General features: G+C 40.8%; 1 protein-coding gene across 3 annotated transcripts; it reads left to right on the top strand.

Annotated features, from left to right (window-relative positions):
- The first annotated feature begins 777 nt into the window (after positions 1-777).
- On the top strand, positions 778-17,553 carry ZBBX (zinc finger B-box domain containing). Of its 3 annotated transcripts, none has more exons than XM_053951752.1 (19): positions 778-997; positions 1,184-1,246; positions 1,354-1,421; positions 4,706-4,793; positions 5,292-5,405; positions 6,536-6,629; positions 7,708-7,756; positions 7,897-8,003; positions 10,208-10,382; positions 11,242-11,362; positions 11,866-11,996; positions 12,207-12,307; positions 12,629-12,729; positions 13,307-13,338; positions 13,742-14,019; positions 14,653-14,812; positions 15,367-15,522; positions 16,493-16,631; positions 17,342-17,553. In XM_053951752.1, exons 4-19 carry the CDS (start codon positions 4,726-4,728, stop codon positions 17,415-17,417), a joined length of 1,902 nt encoding a protein of 633 aa, XP_053807727.1. In that variant the 5' UTR covers positions 778-997; positions 1,184-1,246; positions 1,354-1,421; positions 4,706-4,725; the 3' UTR covers positions 17,418-17,553. The 3 variants fall into 3 exon arrangements, with proteins under 3 accessions (XP_053807727.1, XP_053807726.1, XP_053807728.1); XM_053951751.1 differs by having other exon boundaries at positions 778-1,097; XM_053951753.1 differs by having other exon boundaries at positions 778-1,099; positions 11,245-11,362.
- Positions 17,554-19,370: the final 1,817 nt, after the last annotated feature.

Below are 19,370 nucleotides of genomic sequence, written 5' to 3'. Positions count from 1 at the left end.
GATGCATGGATCTACAGCTGCACAGATCTACAGGGTGGGCATAAATCGAGCTTTTGTGAAAAATTAAACATCACGAGGATGTTTAGCTCAGTGGCTCCTGAGCACTAACTAAAGGTTAGTGTGGATAATGGGATAACTTGTAAAAAAAGCCATTTGAAGCGTCCTTGTGCTCAGCGAGGTTGATTTAGATTTTAGCTACTTAAAGCACGGCACTAAGTGAGCGGGAAGAGCAGACTGCTTCCTCCAGAGTGGCGAATAAATAATACGTTAAAGCGAAACCATAGAAAAGCGTGCATTCAAAGACAAACGGGGATGTTTTGAGAAGTTCGGCAATAAAGGTTGGAATGAGATGGGAGGGGGCTCATTAAAAGGAGGGAGAGGGAGTATTTAGAAGGGCCTGGAGCGACAGGACAAGGGACAATGGTTTTAAACTGGCGGAGGGCAGGTTTAGATAAGGAGGGAGCTGTCCCCTCTGAGGGTGGCGAGGCCCGGGCACAGCGCGCCCACAGCAGCCGCGGCTGCCCCATCCCTGGAAGTGTCCAAGGCCAGGCAGGGCGGGGCTGGCAGCAACAAGTGCAAGGTATCCCCGCCATGGCAGAGGTGGCACTGGATAATCTTTAACGTCCCTTCCAACCCAGCCTAACCCGCGCTTCTGTGAAAAATGAAGCTCTGCCCTCAGCCGAGCTCCGCGCCCCCGGCACGGAATCGTCTTCTCCCCTTGTCCCCCCAGCACGGCGGCGCCCAATGGCCGCTCCCGCGCTGCCATGGCAACGGCGCCGCGCTCAGGGACCGAGGGGCGGCGGGGCCGGGAGCGCCACAGGGACCGGGACCGGGACAGCCCCCGGGACAGCGACGGCCCCTGGGGCAGCGACAGCCCCCGGGACAGCGACAGCCCCCGGGACAGCGACAGCCCGCGCCGGGGGAGCCCTCAGCTCCCCTCCAGCGCCCCCTCAGCACCGGCCGGGGAGCCCTCAGCGCCCCCTCAGCCCCCGCCGGGGTGAGCCCTGCGAGTTCCCCCCCGGAGCCGAGGCTCCCGGCCGGCGGGCGCGTCCCTGGCGCAGCCCGTGCCCAAGGAGGGCTGAGAGCAGCCGGGGCACGTGTGAGTTGTGTAAATGCCCCCAGAACGGTGCCCGGCCCTGGCACTGTTCTCTTCATTGCCCCTCTCACGCCTTTCTGGTTTTAGGTTACAGTTCCGGGCAGTTCTTCCCCGCCCCGCTGAGTTTTCATCAGGCTTGAAAAGACACCGGTAATGAAAGAAAAAAAAAAAAAAACCAACAAAAACAAACCCTCAACAACCCCACGCTTTACTGCGGGACTTTTTACACCTTTATTCCATGTCTGCCCTTTCCCCAGAGCGCCCGTCGGGACCGAGTACAACCCGCAAACCCATCCCACATCGGGCCTTGAGAGGAGCTGTAAAGGCAAGTTCTGACTCTGCTGCCATTATCCACCTGTTGTTTGTCACCGTGTCTGTTATTTATCACCTTATCTCTTATTTATCACCCCACCTGCTTTTTTATTTTCCCCTGCTCTGCTCGGCGCAGAGCTGCTGCACTTTGCAGGGCAGTGACTGTATCTCCATAGTGTGGGTAAGAAGGATTTTCTCTTGAGACACGTGCTTTGTAACGTGGTGTGGCTTTCTTCTGGTTTTTGTCCGGTTTTTTTTTGGTTTTTTTTTTTTTTTTTGGTTTTTTTTTTTTTTTTTTTTTTTTTTTTCAGTAGACTGTGCGGAAAGGCTTACACCCTCCTGCTCATGGCCTTTGTGTTTGAAATTATTTACAATACAGCTGAAATTACACTTCTTGGTTAAACAGTTGTAGTGGTTGACTGTGTTTTTTTTTTTTTTCCTTAACTGTTGTAATTTTTTCCCTTAACTAAAACCCAAGCTGTTTCAAACCACCACAACAGTGAAGATATGCAAAGCATAGAAAGAAGTGTTGAATTTGTAGAGTTACTAAGATAATGCACCTTTCCAAAGTGTGGTGAAATTGCAAAATATGGTAAAAGGACTGAGGGAAAGTGGTATTTAGCTAGTTTCATGTTTTCCTGATCTGACTTTATGTGTGTTGCAGAGTGTTACACGTAGAAATGGGTAATTGGTTTAAAAAAAAAAAATGGAGTTTGAAATGGTTGGTGTCTCAGATGTTGGGGCATGGAGAATATGAATTTATTCTGAAAGACTGGAATTATTTCAGCATACCTGAATTAAAGTCTCTGTGTAATTATTTTCTTACCTTTTTAGTGTCATTCTTTTTCCTCTTTCTTTAAAGTAGCTAGCATAATATTAAGTGTTTGGAAGGACCAGAAGTCTCAGTCATTGTAGTTAGCAGCAAATGGGTGAGGAGTGATGACAGACAAACTCTTTATTGCACTTGGAATAATTCTTCAAAGGAAATAAATTGGTTTGAAGTATTGGTAAGATGGTACTTAGTGCAGCATGAAATCCACGTTCATGGTGTTGATAATGGGATGCCAGCTGTTGCATGGACAGTAGCATCCCTTTGGATTTGATGGGTTTATTGATGTGAGGAAGCTGTTGGAATTTGCCCTGGTTAAACTCTTGTAGTGTGAAATAAACCCATCTTCAGCTGTCTCTAAGTTATAAACCTGCCTTTAAATTGATTAGGAAGAGACTTGAGCTAAGCTGGTGTACAGGCTATGTGGAATTTGGGTTTATTTAGCTATGTAGTCTTTCAAGTTGACTCAAATTTTGTTTAGCCTGAACAGCACTTTTTGGTTTGTTACTTTTAACTGTACATCCATTATCAGCACAGAGAAACCTGCTGGAATGATGAAATTTGAGTATCAGTGTGGCAGAGGAGCAGGCAGAAAGGATGTGGCTAATTAGTGCCTGATTTATTTATGTTGATGAGTTGCTGTAGTGTTTGCCTTGCTGGCAAATTGTGTTGCCTAGTAGAGAGAGAAGAGGGATTCATTAAACAAAAACCAGACAGAAAGAGGGAACTCCTCTGTGTATTTAAATTCCAAGGCTGTTTCTGAGGAGTTTGGGATTGCCTTTGCTGCACTTCCCCGGCAGCTCTGAGGGCCCAGCTCAGGGATATTTCAGGGTGTGCATTTCCCATGGGGATTTCTTTAACTTTTACTCTTCCAGACTCAGTTTAACAGTTGTTTTTATCCCACACAGGATTATGCTGTTCAATGAATTCCTGTGTTTTCTCAGAATAATTCAGGGGGTTGATCACTGTCTATCTCTATCCTCTGTTTCTACGGTTTGATGCTGTTTTTCCCCACCCAGTGTTCCTGAAACTTTGTAGGGCTTTTTATCTCTAATATTCTCACACAGCATCTCTGATATTTATCTCCCGATATTACCACATTTTTAAGTTATCCCTTTAAATATTTGCTTTCAGTGGAATATGTTAAAGTTAACTTGTATAAATGGTATTTTTTTATTAACTACTTTCTCTCCTTGAGCTTGCTCGGCTGATCTGTGTCATTTGCCTCTGTTTTTACTATTAAATAACCTTTGGGCCCATCAAATCCAGTGTGTGACCTCCTCCTGTCCAGCTGTGCCGGTCCTGCCAGCTCACATTAGCCAAGAGGAAAACTCTTCTGTTTGAAATGAATAAAATCTTCTTTTATTGTGGAAAGTGATAAAGGAATAACTGTTTTGAAATGGTGTTAGAATTGAGTGCTTGGGTTTTCTGACACACTAAGAAATATGTTTTGTGCACAAATCTGATGCTTTGTCAGCACTGAAATATTGCATTTCAGGTTCTGTGGCACCAGGTGTTTTAACCTCCACATGCCATTGGCGTGTTTGGCCTCATGGGAGGAGATATTTGGGCACACTTTATCTGTATTAATGCTCAATTTCAGGTTTACCTGTGAACAGGTAAACTTTTCCATCTGGGACATTTCCAATCCTTATCACTTCCCAGGTCCTGCTCTCCCCAGGAAGCTGAGATCCACCAGCTGCAGAAGAGTTTCCAAGCACCCTGGCAGTCTCTGCACTGTCAATTTATTATCCATTATCCCATTCTTTTCCCATTATTTCCAGCAGCAGTGGGAAATGCCCAGTTTTGCACCGAGCTGCAGCTATCCCACAAACATTCCAGCCCAGCAAGGCTCTGGATGTTCACCTTCCATTTAAACCCTCTGCTGTATGAATTTGCTTTTTGGAAGAGTATTTTATTTTACAACCTGGATTAAAAAAAAAAAAAAAAAAAACAAAAAAAAAACCCAAACTATTTGAAATACCACTGAAGTCTTGAGAGGAGGGATTAACTCTGCTCTGTGAGTTATTGTGTTCCTTTGTATCAATTTGTCTGTGACAGAAGGAATTTATCTTCCCAAATCAAGTGAGATGGTTTGACTTCATAGCCACTGGTACAATTTTCTCCTTCTTGGTGCTTTCTATGGGTTTGGTTCAAGAAAACTGTGTTTTAGTTAATATTAATCTGCTTGCACATGAACTTTAGGGAATTGCCCAAATGAAACAGCCAAGGAAATCTTTTCCCTGGTATCATAAATGTAATAAAAAAAGGGTTTTTTTCCCAGTTAAATTTAATTTTGAGTTGCTCTAGGATTTTATTGGCACTTCATATAAACAAGTTTTGTGCTCCATTTCCCTCTATATATGAATATTTTTGGATGTGTAATGAGTTTTTTACTGTTTTATTTCAATCAAATTCCCATTTCAACAGGTTCCTAACTCTAAATCATTGAAATTCTCTTTTTTTAGGAGAGGTTATACTGGGCATCATGAATGTCAATGATTTTGTAATTCTCCCAGGCTCCAAAGCTGGAACCTCAGTGAGATTAAAAACAAAGTAAGTGCATTCAATCTAATTGGGATTGAGATGTGTTTTCATAATTTTTAATAAGTTTTAATGCAACATTAACTAGAAGAATGGAAGAACAAGAATCATGATGTGTTTCTTTTGTAGCATTTTCCCTATGCTTTTATCCACAAACCTTTCTTTCCTCAGGCTTTAATCTACTTCCTGATTAAGTTAAAGGTTTTATAACCCTGTGTGTCCACTGGATAATACAAGCATACTAAAGAAATCAGTGGATTGTTTATTTTAATATAATTAAACCCCAAACCTCTCTGAGTACAGACACAGTTGTATCAGTTTTTTGGTTGGAATTTGCACTTGACTTGTCCTAAATTTTCCAGAGCTGTTTTCAGCCCTGCTGGGAGAATAAAGGAGGGATGTGGCTGTAATGAGAAATTTTCCAGCTTCTGTTTTTCTGCTTTAAACTCCTTCAGGTACCGTACTGACTTCCAGGTGACTTCTAACAAATAATTTCACTATTTCCTCCAGAACTGTCAAGGAATTGCAGTTGGAGAAAGCTCAGTTAGAAACAGAAAACAAAGAGATGGAGAGAAGATTATTGCAGCTGCAGTCAAACATGAGCAGAGAAAAAGAAGAGAGGAGGTAGGTTCAGTTTCTCTTTGGAAAAAAGGAATCCAATGAGATGCTCCCTTCCCACCTCCAACTCCCCACATGGGATCTCATGTGAAGTTTGGAATTCACAATTATATTCAGTCTCATCTCTCCAATCATTCTTCCCAATGTTAATCTTGCTTCCCTATGACTTTGTTAATTTGAAACTCTCATATATTTGATCTGTTTTCCTCTTTTCCCCTTTTCCCCTGACTGGATTTGCCCCCTTAGTTTTCAAGCAGGAGACAGAGTAGTTTCTCCTGCACCCTTGTTTATTTCTGATGTTTCTGCAGAGGATGCTGTTGTTAATTTTGATTCCCTTTTACATTTGTGTGGCCTCCCAGAGAGGCCTTTCCTGCATGCCGGCAAACAGGGCTTGGAACCAGGCACAGTGTAAAGAGACAAATGCTGGGGTGCAGTTTAAATCTGAGTCACTCTGTTGGCAAATTCCTGCAACATGTGCTTGCTTTTCCTTGAGTTTCTGCCTGCTGTGTTTGTCCCTGGGACAGCAGGTGCCTTGGATTTGGATCCCTTGGTGCTGCTGAGCTGCTGGGGCAGTGTTTTCCAGGGGATGTGTGACACTTTTGTCTCTGTGCTATTCTGTTTTGTTCTCAAGGCCCTGTACCTGCAGCCCCTGATAGGGTTGCTGTGCTGAGCTCGAAGGACAGGAGGCTTTGGCATTTGCAGCACTGCAATCATGGAGTGGTTTGGGCTGGAAAGGATCTGAGAGTTCTGCATTTTTAGCAGGGCTGGATCAAGTCCTGCAGTAAACTGGGACAATGAAGGCTCACACAAAATGTACTTTTGTTTTTATTCTTCTGAAACCAACCTTTGAGAATTGATAAGATTTTTTTTTTTTAAATTTAAAAACTTGGACCAATTTAATGGTTTAAAAATAAGTACTTTCTCACAGATTTGTTGTATTTACTGCTTTTAAAGTGGATTTGAAGCAGATTTCAATGGAAGGGAGTATTTGTGCTTTGAGGAATTGATTGTCCTATACACAAAAATTTTATTTTTGTGGTGCTTTGTTCATATTTAACAAGCTGAAGGAAAAATTTTATGCTTCTCTTGCTTGCCAAAGGCTGAATTCTGAAGTTTTTTCTTGCCTTGGTTTGTAGGAAGTTAGGTGCTTACCATTGGAAATCTGGGCAGGCAGGACCAAGGACCCCCCAAGCCCGAGCTGTGGCACAAAATAATGACAACAGGAAGAAGGTAGGAAACCATATTTGTTATTTAAAGTAAAACAAGATTTAGTACTGGATTTATGTTGCAGAACAGGAAAATTTCAAATACTGTAAAACCAAAAGGTTTAGCCCCATCTGAGTAAAATTCCTGGCTGCTTATTTTTTCCGTGCCAAGCTTCTGAGTCCCTTTGAGCTGGAGGAACATCAAGTTTTGTTGGGGTTTCAGTTGCAATGAACAGCAAATTATCCCTGCTCCTACAGATTTAATCCTGTAAGAGTGGCACTGGTAGTGGTGGAAGTCATCAGGAGCCTGTCCTTTGGCTGGCTGCTGCCCACGATGGATCTGAAATACTGAAAAGCTTTGGGTGAAACTTTGAGTGCAAATTCTCTGTCTTCCCAGATAAAATACACCACTGTTAAACTCTTTTCTTTAACTCAATTATATTGACTCTTGTTCTCTGACATCCTTGCTCAGACCTAAAAGAAGGGATGTAGAACTTTCCTGCTAGATCTTTGAAAAATCTGTTTTCTTTTCAGTATGTACAAATGGGGTAACTTATCCTCTTTTGAAAAAGTCTAGCAAATTTTTTTTAAACTTGCAGAAAATGAGAACTCAATAAAATTGCCTCCTTGTCTGTGAGAGGAGAGGATCAGAATGCAAAGGTTTTTTCTTTACCCACCTCTTTCCCTTCCCCCTTCTCTCAGACAAGGAACTCGGAGCTGTTGCTGCTTTAAAGACTCAAGGTTTCAGCTGGGGTGGCTGAGGAGATGAACGGGGCAGAATTTTTAAAATGGCAAAATAAGGGATGAGTGAGGAGCAATGAGGCTGCAGGGTGAACTCTGCAGGGGAAAACTGAGGAGCAGAAATGCTGAAAATTATGAATTACTGTGATTTTAGATCATGGAAGGGTCACGTGGGGGATGTTTCATGTCTGGGGAGGGAAACTGGTCCTGGGCTTCATGGCTGTCATGAGCACTCCATGGGGTTTTCTCTTTAAATGCATGCCCTGCTATTTCCCTAAAAGCATTTTCACTCTGTACAAGTTACTCTTGAGTCATTAGCATTAGAACCTTATACACATATATGTAAAAATTCTTTCCTCTAGCTTTCTCCAGAAAAAGTGAAGTTGCAAGTACTCAAGAAGCAGATTCAAGGTAAAGACATCTTTCTTAACCAAATAAAACTCAAACTTCAGATAGATTGTTGCTTCTTAGAGGTTGCTGCAATTAAACAGTGAAGAAATCAATGAGTGGAACACTGGATTAGTTGAGTTTTTGGGGCTTTTTTGTTTCAGAGCCAGTGAAAAAAATAGTTAAACCTGAAAGAGGAAATGTAGCTCATGAAAAATTGGGAGTGAAGGGGACGGCCTGTAGACCATCTGAAATTAAGAGTGGGCTGCTGGTAAGTAAATGGTTTAAAAATAACTCTCAATTGAATGTGTGTAGAATTTGTCAGTATATAGACACACATTTTCCTTTCTCTCTCTGATAATTACTTAGTGCCCGTAAAGTAAAGAGAAATTTTACAGACTGATCTCCCTGGATGCAAGGAAACAGATTAAATGGTTCTGTTGTCAGAACTGTGACCACTTCTTTAACTGGTAACAGTTAAAGAATTGTTTTAAACTGTGTTTTTATTAACTTGCCCAGCATGTGGCCATGGCTGAAGGAGGCTGATCTCATCCTTAACTAAAGAACAGTTCTCTGTGATTAAAGTAAAAGGCAAAGGGGCCAAAATTAAGTGGTCCATGAATGTTTTGTAATTTTAAATCCTTACATAAATCCCTGGGCATGTGAATTCAGAATTCTGACTGATTTCCAAGCTGGCTCCTTGTTGGCTGTGTTAGAGTGGAAATTTCTATTTTCAAGTATGAGGTGATTTCTACTTAATAAGGGTATTTTTGCCTTTTAGCAAGTAGGAAATAGGAAACAAATAATAAATAGGAAACTCAGCCTCCAAAGTGTGGTGTAGCTTCATACAACTAGATTCTAAAGTAATTTATGTGAATAGGTAAGTTCCACTGTTGACTAAGAAAATAATACTTTTTTTTTAAAGTTATCATCTCTCTTAGAGAGATTCCCCCTCCCCAACCTCTAATACATGATGTGATTTATTTCCATTGTTTCATTAAACCAGTTGGAGCTGCTAACCCTCAAAAGGAACTGTTATTTTGTGTGTGTCTTTGTAATGCTTTTCCTCTGGGGGAAAACCACGTGCGGACTTGGCATTTAAGATAACTTGCCAGCGATTTTGCTTCCGTGCTCCCAATTTCATCAACGCTCACGGATCAAAGAACTCCGCACACTCCCAACGGCGCAGATCGTGCGTGTTTTGCTTTTTTTCCAGCGGTTTTTAGGGAGCGATCCCGGCCCCGGGGGACGAGCCCGGCCGGGCCCGGAGCGCCGGGGCGGCTGCAGTGCTGGGGATCGCCGCCCGAGGGCGCTGCGCCCCCGCGGGACGCTCCATCCGCCCCGCATCCCGGAGCGCTCCCGCATCCCGGGGGATCCCCGGGCTGGCAGGGAGTGAGCCGCAGGAATAATGCGTCTGGAAATCCGTGCTGCTGTGGGGAATCGAGCTGCGAGTCGCTCGAGTTGTTCCCTGCTGATGCCGTGTTCACACAGGGAGCTTGGTGCCTGCGTTGCGGTGGGAGGATCGGGGAATGCCCTGGACGTGCAGACACCGACACCTTTAACAGCCACCGTTTATTGCTTGTGCAAGTCACAAGTGCCATTGGATGTGCAACCAGCCCCTGGATCAGTTAAAGCAGCGTAGGGCAGGTGGAAAGAAGGGGTTGGGAAAACATCCCGATTGTGTAGAGGCTGCTGATGTTTGACTCTCGTCTTTCTGCCTGTGCCTTTGCTACTTTGTTGTAGTAAAAGCAGGTCCCTCACTTGGAGAATGTGTAGACAAAGGGTCTTTCCCATAAATACATGAATTATTTCGTGGTTTTGCTTGATAATCATCCAAGAGTTGGTAATGAAAACCTTTCACAGTAATTTTCTTCTAATAAAGGTTGAAAAATCACTAAAGTCCCAGTGTAGGACTGTTTTTCTCCTTTTGTCGCTGTTTTCAGTCAATCTCATCAATTACAGTTTGGGCTTCCCTGGACTGCTGTATTAATGGCTAGCCCAGGTAGCCCCTTAAATGACCATTTTCCTCTTGCTGACCTCTCCAGATGTGCCCCTGTCCACTGGGAAGCTTCAATAAGCAGCTCTTCATTAGTAAAGCACATAGCTCATAAATTCCTTTAAATGAGACATGCTGCATTAAATGCCTCATTTAATCCCTCCTGTACATGAGATGTGGTGTCCATGGCTTTGGATCCAAAACCTGGGACGTGGGTGTCCATGGCCACTGCTCTCTGATACCAGAAACCTTTAAAAGTTTGTGTGTGTGGTAATAAAAACTTCTTTGTCTTGCTTATTTAGCTCTTGATAGATCTTAGCAGTTAATTGTGAGCAAGATCACGTAAAATAGGAGTGATCTTGATTACCAGGTAGCTCAGCTGAGCCCAGGAAAGTGAGTGCTGCAGTTCCACAGTTGACACTAAAAATGTTGCTGCTCCTCAGAAATGCTTTATCAGTAATGTTGTGGAACTGATTTAGGAACCAGCATCAGCATCAGCCTGTGCAAGCCCTGGAAAGCAGGACAGAGGATTGCTGCTGAGTGGTGCCTTTGATGAGAAGGCATCTGCAAAGGCTTTTCAGGAAGCTTTGCTTCAGTGGAGAAAAGGTGGAAGTGATCCTGGAGGAGATCTGTGTGCCAGTGAGGTCCCATCAGGTATGGTTTGTTCTGGTTTTGTGGCATTTTAAATACAATAGGAGCCATTTGGGGGAGTTAGGTTTTAGATTAATGAAGGCAGATATTATGTGAAGCTAAGAAAACCCATTTTATTCTTTCTCGGTGTGCCTTTATTAATAACAATCATCTCTGAAGGCTTTTTTTAATGATATGCAGAGTGTTTAGCTCAGTTTTTGTAATGATCTCTGGCAGTGGCCAGCACGTCCAGCCCATGTCCCTGTACCCTGCCATGGCTTTGTGTCTCACGTGGCACTTCAGCATGAGCTGCAATGCTCAAACATAAAACCAGTTTTAAACTGAGGCAAGGAATGTGCAGGGCTCAGGATTTTGTGTGTTCTATCCAAGTACATTTTCTGCTTGTCTTCCACAGGCTCTTAATATTTCTTTGTCCCAATGAAAAGCTGCAATCAGCTGAAGTATGCAGGGAAAAATATGGAAAATTCCTCTGTTCTGATTGAATTTGTGCAAATCCAATCTGTGTCTTGTTCCTCTAGTCCACGGATGGTGTTTTTTCTCTGTGGCTTTTTGTACAAAATAATATTAAACTGATTTTTTTTTCCCCTTTTTTTCTTCTTTTCTGTGGATGGAGTCATGGATTTCCATCCCCCCCACTCCTTCGATGGCTCCAGTGTGCAGTCTGTAATAAATGAGTTTTTATGGCTGCCCCCATTACTGCCTGTGTTCTGTAAATATAATATTGCTGGCCATTTAAATTTTGGAGTTATGCAAAGACTGAACTAAGCACAGACCCAAATGTGTTGTTCATTCAAGAATAATGTAGGTAAAGAGCACATTTATAAACCTAAACAGCTCTATTTTTTTTAAATAATTCTGACAGAAGCTGTGGGGAATTGTGAGGTACAGACCAATGTTACTGCCCTGAAGGAACCCATCCACGTGGAATTCCAGAAGGATGGCCTGAGCTACATGGAGAAACTCCTGCTGAAGAAATACAGAAGGTATTGTTGCATTTGCTGCTCCTAATGAAAGAATTCAGAAATAACTAATTGACAAAAATCCAGATGAAACTTTAAAAATATTTCACATTTTTTCAAGAGTTAAGGAGAGTGTACACAGGGAGCTTTATTTTAATAAAATAATGATTATAACCAGACTTGATCACTTGACAGTTCAGAATTCCTGCAGAGGGAGCATATAGAGGGATTCTCTTTGCTATCAGTTTATTGTAGAATTTGAAGACTGGCAATGATATTTGGTTACTTGATTTTAGGAAATTTGCTACAGGGGTTTTATAGAGAAAAGGAATTTTCAGGATTCTTTTGTGGACATTGCAGAGTTGTTTTAGGAGTTCTTGAGCAGCAAAGTCACCTCAATGAAGGTAGGAGGAGTTAGTTAATGCTGCTGCAGTAAATAGGCTGGTAGGGTTTTTCCTTTTTTTTCTTTTTGTGATATATTAAACTATGACTTTTTAAGATTGATTTTTATTTTTTTCTTGTTTCAGAACTCCAGTTGATCAATTTTTTGCAAGTTGCATGAAAGATTCAAGGCCTGTGCAAGCCTTGAGTGTTCAACAAGCTGGGGCTGCAGGAGGGGGACAAGGAGATGATGATGATGACATTGAGGAGTTAACAGGTGTAACAGATTTGTTTATTCAATCTAAAATACCTCTTCCTTGAGATTCCTTTTCTGATTGCTGAGCATTTCCCCTCTTAACCAGTTTGCAAAACACAGCAATAATAAAAGGAGAAATTTGTGGTTTTTTATAATGAATAAAAAGGTTTCAATTTGGAGTCTGTTTTGAACAGGAAAACTGAAATGCATGAAATTGTTTATATTTCACAGATGAAGAGGTGAAGAAATACTGGGCATCTATTTATAGAGCTGAAGAATCCAACACTTCTAAAAATGCAGAGTCCTCTTTGAAAATTGAGTTCCTTGATGATGTGAGTAGTGATAAAGGACTTCATGAGCCTCAACAATGAACTGATTTGTTCAAGTCTTGATCTGTTAAATGTTTAAAGTAGCAACAGTTAAATAACTTCCAATAAGGAAGAATACCAGTGCATTGTTTATTTTCCATAGAAATGTGGAAAATTGATCATTCCAAAAGTTCCCTGTACTTTTTTTCTGTTGTGTTCAGGGACCTGCACTGTATGGCATTTATACACAAATAAAGTCTGGCAGCTTTTCAGCACTTCTAGATGTTTTGTTTATTTTTAAAATTTTAATCTGTTGCTGAGTGTGGGTCTTTGTTTTTTATTCAGTCTCAGAGTGAGGACTTGAAAGAATCTTCAGACTCTTCAGTGGAGGAAACTGGAAATGGGATGAATAAGCAAGGAAAAACTGACCCACTGGAGTGTGGAAGGTACCAGAAATGCAGAGATTGTGGGAAGGGAAATAATCCCAAATTTCCTAAGAAATGGAGGCCTTTCTTTGCAGGCAGTTATATTTGTGTTAAGTGTGCACTGTTTTAAAGCCACTAAGGAATATTAATTGTCTGTAACTAGAGAAGCATCACTTTGAAAACCTAACACATATGGGTAAAATGCATTTCTTTGCATTTGCCTGTCCTGAATTTTAGTGAAATTCTCTTTTCTGAGCTCTTACCTCAGCAGGAGCTCACATACAGATTTTACCATGGATCAGGGCTGTGCACATTGAAAATACTCTTATTTAAGTAACCTTGTAATTCCAGACAAAAACAATAACTGATACATCTGCAGTTCTTCTGATCTCCCAACATTTGTTGGATTAACTGTGACCTGGTTTCCTTTTTTGTATCCTTCTGGTCTTTTCCCCTCCTCTATCAAAGCTCAGCATTTGCAGACCAGAACAACACAGACCCAGCCCCTTAAAAAAGAAATGGGTATGATTGGAAAGTCTTCTTTCCATTTAACTTTCTCAGCTGAAACTTAATAGTTTTTACTTTTTCCTCTCAACAGAAATCCTGTTTCTCCTAAAGAAATTTCTCAAGGTAAATGTGAAGAGTTCTTTCTTGAAAATACATAAATGTGTTCAGTTTATCATTCTCATATGGGTTAGGGTAGTCAACTACAGTGGGCTGAAAAATAATTAAAGGTCATTAAATTATGTCCCATTCTCTGGGCAATTTGATTTGATTACAGTTTGATGGACTGGGATAAACATGTACAACAAAGAAAACCAACTTACAGAATTATTCACAGCCTGGTAGGATGGATTTCAAACTTCATGATGTTTTTAAGGAAATTTTATTAAATTTACACAATTGCCTTTCTTTAGCTTTAATGGCAATTTTGTATTTTAAGTTCATGAAGAAAACATAGTGGGCTTTGCAGGTTATAATTAATATTTATTACAAGTATTGCTATTTTCATGATTCTGTTGTACTCCTGTAGAAAAAGCGATTGTCTGCAGTGATCTTGAAATAAATGCAGTGCAGGAGGAGAGTGCTGAACCAAAGGCTGGGAGAAGATCACTGAGCTCCTGTGAACTTCCTGAGGAGATCTCTGACCCCACGGAAGGAGTGAGCAAAGATCTGATTGGGGCTGAACTGAAGAGCAGCAGAGATCTCCTGGAGACAGAACTGCAGGAGAGCAGGAGAGAGCCCCAGGAACTGGGCAGTGTCTGCAGCAGTCAGAGCTGGGTCCTGCCTGTACTGACAAAATCTTCAGCAGTAAGTTATGATGTCTTTAATTGCTAAATAGCTTAGGGATGTTGCTTTATCTGCTTGAGGCTTAGGGGATTGTCACTGCCTGCCATATTTGATGTGTAGGGGATGAAAGGCTCCACTTTGTGGTGCCAGTTTTCTGTAAATGTTCAAAAAAAGGAAAAGAGAACAAACTCGGAAATAAAAGGTGGAGGAGGAGCAGCTCTTCCCATGTTTGTATTAACAGTACTTCACCTCTTGTCTGAATGACCAAAGAATGGTTCTCTGTCCTATCTAACAAATTATTCAGATCCTCATTTGCTGAAAATAAAATCAAAAGAAAAAAAAATAGAAAAGGTTGGGACATTGATTTGGATAAATTATTAAACAGTGATCACCTTCCTTTATGTACCCAAAAATGAACTCAAAGAAAATCTGCTTTTCATGTCCCTAATGAAAGAACAGACTCAAACTTTCACAACATGAGAAGTTTTTAGGATTTTAAAGCATATCTTGAGCAAAAACATCATCCTCATGAATATCTATTACAGCTGGCTGTCAAAATCAGTCTGTGTTCTATGAAAAGAGCATTTTATTGATCTTAACTTTCAGGGATAATTTATAAAGTTTCCTGTTTGTAATCTCTCTGTTTTATTCAAGTTACAGGATGTAGCCAAAAGACAGAAATGTGGTTCTGCATCATATCAGGGACTCGAAGGTTTCTTTGTTTTAGGTGCAAACCCTAAACAAGAAAAGCTGGAGGCACCTTCTTCCCTGGCTGCTGCCTCCAGCCCTAGGGACAGGAAAATCCCTTTTCCAGGTACTGTTGTGTGAATAAATCCTCAAAGTTATACATATTTATCATCTTTTTCCAGTTCCCTTCCATCCAGCTTGCTTTAACAGTCACTTCAGGGTGACAGTCATGCCACATAAGTGGTGCTGGGCAAGGATAAAATAAACTCCCTACTTTGAGGCAATCTAGTGCCATAAATTTAATCTTTATAATTGTAATTAAACTGTATATGATTATATATAATACTATGTATACTATATAAATATATATTATAATATAAATAGAATTATTTATGTAAATATATCCCCTGAGGACAGAGTTCCATGAGGTTCCTATTGCTTTTCATGGTGTATATGAGGCAACAAGTGAGCACCATTAATTTGATTAAATATCTCACTTGAAATCAGGCTTTTAGTCTGTTATATATAACAGTTATATATCTGTATATAACTTTTTATCTGTAAAAAAATTTGTTGTGTGGCTTCTTTAATTCACACATTAAGTGCAGCAAAAAATAGGAAGAGTAAATGCATATTAACAGAAAGCCTGCAAATAATTTCCTCTCATTGTGTTGATTTCAGGAGATGGGCTGTGGGTTTCTGAGAGGAGCCTAAGTGAAAATGCTGATGACTCTGTGGTTCAAGGTGTCTTGGAAAGTCAACTGAGCAGAGCTGGAAATGCTTTCCAGGCTCAAAGTCAACTTTCTCATCTGATGGCAGCATGGATGCCATGGCCAGGTAGGGACAGCCACAGTTCTGAGCTGCTAATTAGGTTAATTTTAATTGTGTAAAATGGAGACACTGTTGAATTTGTCACTTTTATATCTTCATTTGTGTTGTATTTTGGTGGTTTTTTTTTTTTTTTTTTGAGTAGGCTTTATTTTAGTTGTTTTCTTTGTGAATTTGTATGTTAGTGATTTGTTTGAATAAGCTTTGGAGTTAAAAATTGCCTCTGTTCAGCTATCACCAAGAATTCTTTTTATTTAGCTTAGTTTCTGCTGCTGCCCTTTACTCCTCTCTTAGCTTGAACATTTAGGGAATAAACCCTCTAGAAGAAGTTTCTGTATTTGTGTATTGGTAGCCTCTGGTACAATTTGGGAGTGATCTAATAAAGGATTTCTTCCTGCTAGAGAAGCAAGTCTGATTAGATGAACTCTAAGAAACAGGGACACAAGTAATAACTCTATCTGCACTTTTGTGTTACCTTTCTCAATTTCAACTGTCTCCATCCCAAGAAATGTAGCTCTACATTATTTCTCACATCAGGAGCAGCCAGGTTGACATTTTAATTTAAATAATGTTGTGTGCAGAAATCGAAGCTGTCAATTTTGAATCCCAGGAAAATATTGGAAAGGGTCTATATTTTATTCATGTTAGTTTAAATTAAAAAAAAAAAAAAAGGAACCAAACTTTAGAGCTTTCTGCAATCATTCAGTGTCTCCCCTCACACAAAATTTGTGGCATTGTGCAGAATACTTAAATCATGTATTTCTTTTCTGAAACGTTCTTCTGAAGTACGAGGTGGTGAATTTATAGGTGTTAATAAAATTACAAATATATTGGAAAGTACAATTTTAATTTGTAGTGATATTTTTCATTAGCTAGACTTGGTTTGAGACGTTTAATGGCAAGTTGTTGTCAATATTTTAATTTTTTTTCAAGCTGGTGGTGGAGATACTGCATCTTTTTATTCATATTTGCTCCTAAGACATTTCAGGCCCCGAAAGTCATTCCAGCCTATCTTGTGAAGATGGAACCTCCTCCAGCAGAGCCACGGAGAACTCTGGAAATGCAGATTCGCAGAACACCCTGGAGCTGAAAGACCACAACTCATTTGATATTTTTGGGTAAATCCAACTTGCTGGCTGTGTTGTTATGGCATTTTAGATTATTCAAGATGCCAACCATGTCAGAACTGAAATAAAAACAGGCCTAACTCTCTAAATTTGCATCACCTGTTAATTACAAAAGTCAGCATGACCTCTGTCTGGTGTCTTGGTGTTCTAAGCCCCTTCTCAGGCAGCTCAGAGTCAGAACTGAGGGGTGTATTTTGTTGTTCAGACTCTAAATGATAAATTTGAGGACTGTGGGTTTTTCAATGCATTAGCACTGAGATTTATGAGGTAAATCTCTTAAAAATCATCTGCATTCTTGGGTTGTGAGGTAGCTTTGAACAGCTGTCAGCAGGTGAGCTAAAAACCTCTAACTCCCCATATATTTGTTATTTTGCCTTGGACACTGAGGAGGTGACTGGAGAAAAGGAAGTTCCTGAAGTTCTGTGTCTCACTGGTTTTTTACTGGGATCTCCTGACCAGCAGGAGTCAGAGGAGCACTGAAGGGAACTCCATGCTGTGTGATCAGAGCTGGTTCAGAGATTTGGGACAAAACTGAGGGAAAAGCTGAATTAGAGTAGCTTGTACTGACAGCATCTCCAGTAAAAGGTTTTTTTTTTGGTGCCTTTTAGTTCAACATATGTGAACATATGTCAGCAAGGCTTAAAGCAGAGAACTTGGGGAATTGGAGGCACTGGAAGTCACTGGGGTGTGTTTCTTTTAAGGGACTGGGAGGAAAGCCAAATGGATGCTGAGGAAGCAGTTCTGGAGGACAAACAGCAGGTTCTGGCATTGCAGTGAACATGGAAAACTCAGTTCAGTCTCCACCTTTGTATGGTTCACAACCAACAAGATCAAGAGGTGTTTTAAGTTCTGCTCAAGACATCATTTATTAAGGAATATTCTGTAAAGCTGTCATTAAAACTTCTTGAAAATACCTTGTTTTGGTTTTTTTAAATTATTACTATGAAGGAATAACAGAATAAAAGAATTTCTCTTTTGCTGCTATTCTTTAGGATTGATTCATTTATTGTTTTTAATTCACTGTAAGTTTTCTTGCCTGCAGGTGGAATTTTGTGTCTCCAAATGTGGTTTTATGTGGCCAAGCTGGAAGGTGCCACACCAGGGGTATTAATGGGATAAACGGGGGTTTCTGTATGATCAGGTTTGTGGTGAGAAGCACAGGAGGAGTCTCTAAGGTCAAGTACATTTTTTCAGATGTTTTAGGATGTGTTAGATATTTCTGCACCTTGCAGAATAGAATTTAACAGCTTTCCACTGTACATTTAACTTCTCCTGCCACACTTCTAACTCCAGCAGGGAGCCCAGACCAGCAGCAAACCTCTGCTCAAAATCAATTGGGAGTGAATTCCCTTTCTTTCCCTGCTCCAAAATTCCAGTTCAGAGGGGTCTGTGTCCAGGCAAATCCAGCTGTGCTGTAAGTCACTGCCTTACAGGCCTTTGTTAATTAAAAGAACAAAGAGGAAATGCAGTTAAAATCATCCTGGGTGGTTTGAATTTTAACAAACAGCCCCAGCTGTCCTTTTGAACTCGCTGTGTTTGTGTTGTATAAAAAGCTTTTTTCTTCCTCCTCCCCAGAAAGTGTAAGGTTTAATGCAATTAATACAATTTCTGTAAAAGGTCATTTGGCCAACGTGGTGCTTTGATGTAAAGAGGGTTTGGGGACGTTCTTCTCTCTTCTTGATGGGATTCTTAATTGTACCCAGTAATTGAGTGGCTTTGAAATTACCTAAATGGTATCTTTTGCTAACATCTTCAGGCTTCTCAGACACAGCAGCTTGCTTAGTTTGACAGTTCTCTTTCCCTTTATGTGCCTCTTTTCTTCTTTTGTTTTCTTCACTGTGGTTTTAAGGAAAACTTCTCCCTTCTCCCCTAGTTTTGATAATAAAGGTGTATCAAAAGCACTGACAAAGATTTGTCTTTTTGTGTTGGGCAATTTTGAAAGTGGGATTAATTGAATGCTTTTGTCTGACAATTGTTCTTAAATGTTTATGGGTGAACTGCCTGGCAGGGCTCTCAAATTCATGGAAATTGTTATCCTCAGAAACTTTCCTTTAGGAAGGAGAAGCTTTAAATTCTGCTTTTCTGTGTTCAGAGGTGGCAGGTGCCCTTCACTAATGGATCAGTGGAAACGTTCCAGTCTCTCATTTGGTTTCTGGCAGTTAAACCCACTCTGGTTTGGATTCTCCCCATGCCCCAGGACTCTGCTGTGTTATCTGCACCCCCCCAGCAGCTCTGCACTAATATCAGACAAGGCTGTAATCTTTGCAACAATTTCTTTTACAGGAAAAAGTACTTCAGCCACCCTAATTCATACAAACTAGAGGCATCGGGCTGAACAGACCATTGATTTGATTTCCTGCCTCATTTCTTGTCTTTAAGGTGAGGGCATATTTTCCACCTCAGTTTTCTTTATAGAGTTTACCATATATTGATGTTTTATTACAGCAGTTCTTTGTCAGAAATTGGGGGAATAAAATCACAAAGCAGGAGTTCTGCTTTGGAGATGGAGGGCAGTGCTTTTCTTTCATCAAAGTAACCTTTCTTTTTCAGTTACTCTTCCAAATATTCCTATTACACTCATTCCACTGGCACAGACAGCCTGACTGCTTCCATGCTGTTCCCAACCTTTTTTAACAGGAAAACTGATGAAGCAGCTGCTGCTGCAGTGTGTGCCTCAAGCCCTCAGCAGGCAGAGTAATCCTTTAAATTTGGGCTTGTTGGAGATAACCA

Source organism: Vidua chalybeata, chromosome 10 (assembly GCF_026979565.1).
Source record: "Vidua chalybeata isolate OUT-0048 chromosome 10, bVidCha1 merged haplotype, whole genome shotgun sequence".
Lineage (NCBI taxonomy): Eukaryota > Metazoa > Chordata > Aves > Passeriformes > Viduidae > Vidua > Vidua chalybeata.
Note: the sequence above shows the minus strand (reverse complement) of the source record. Positions and strands in the feature narration are given on the sequence as shown.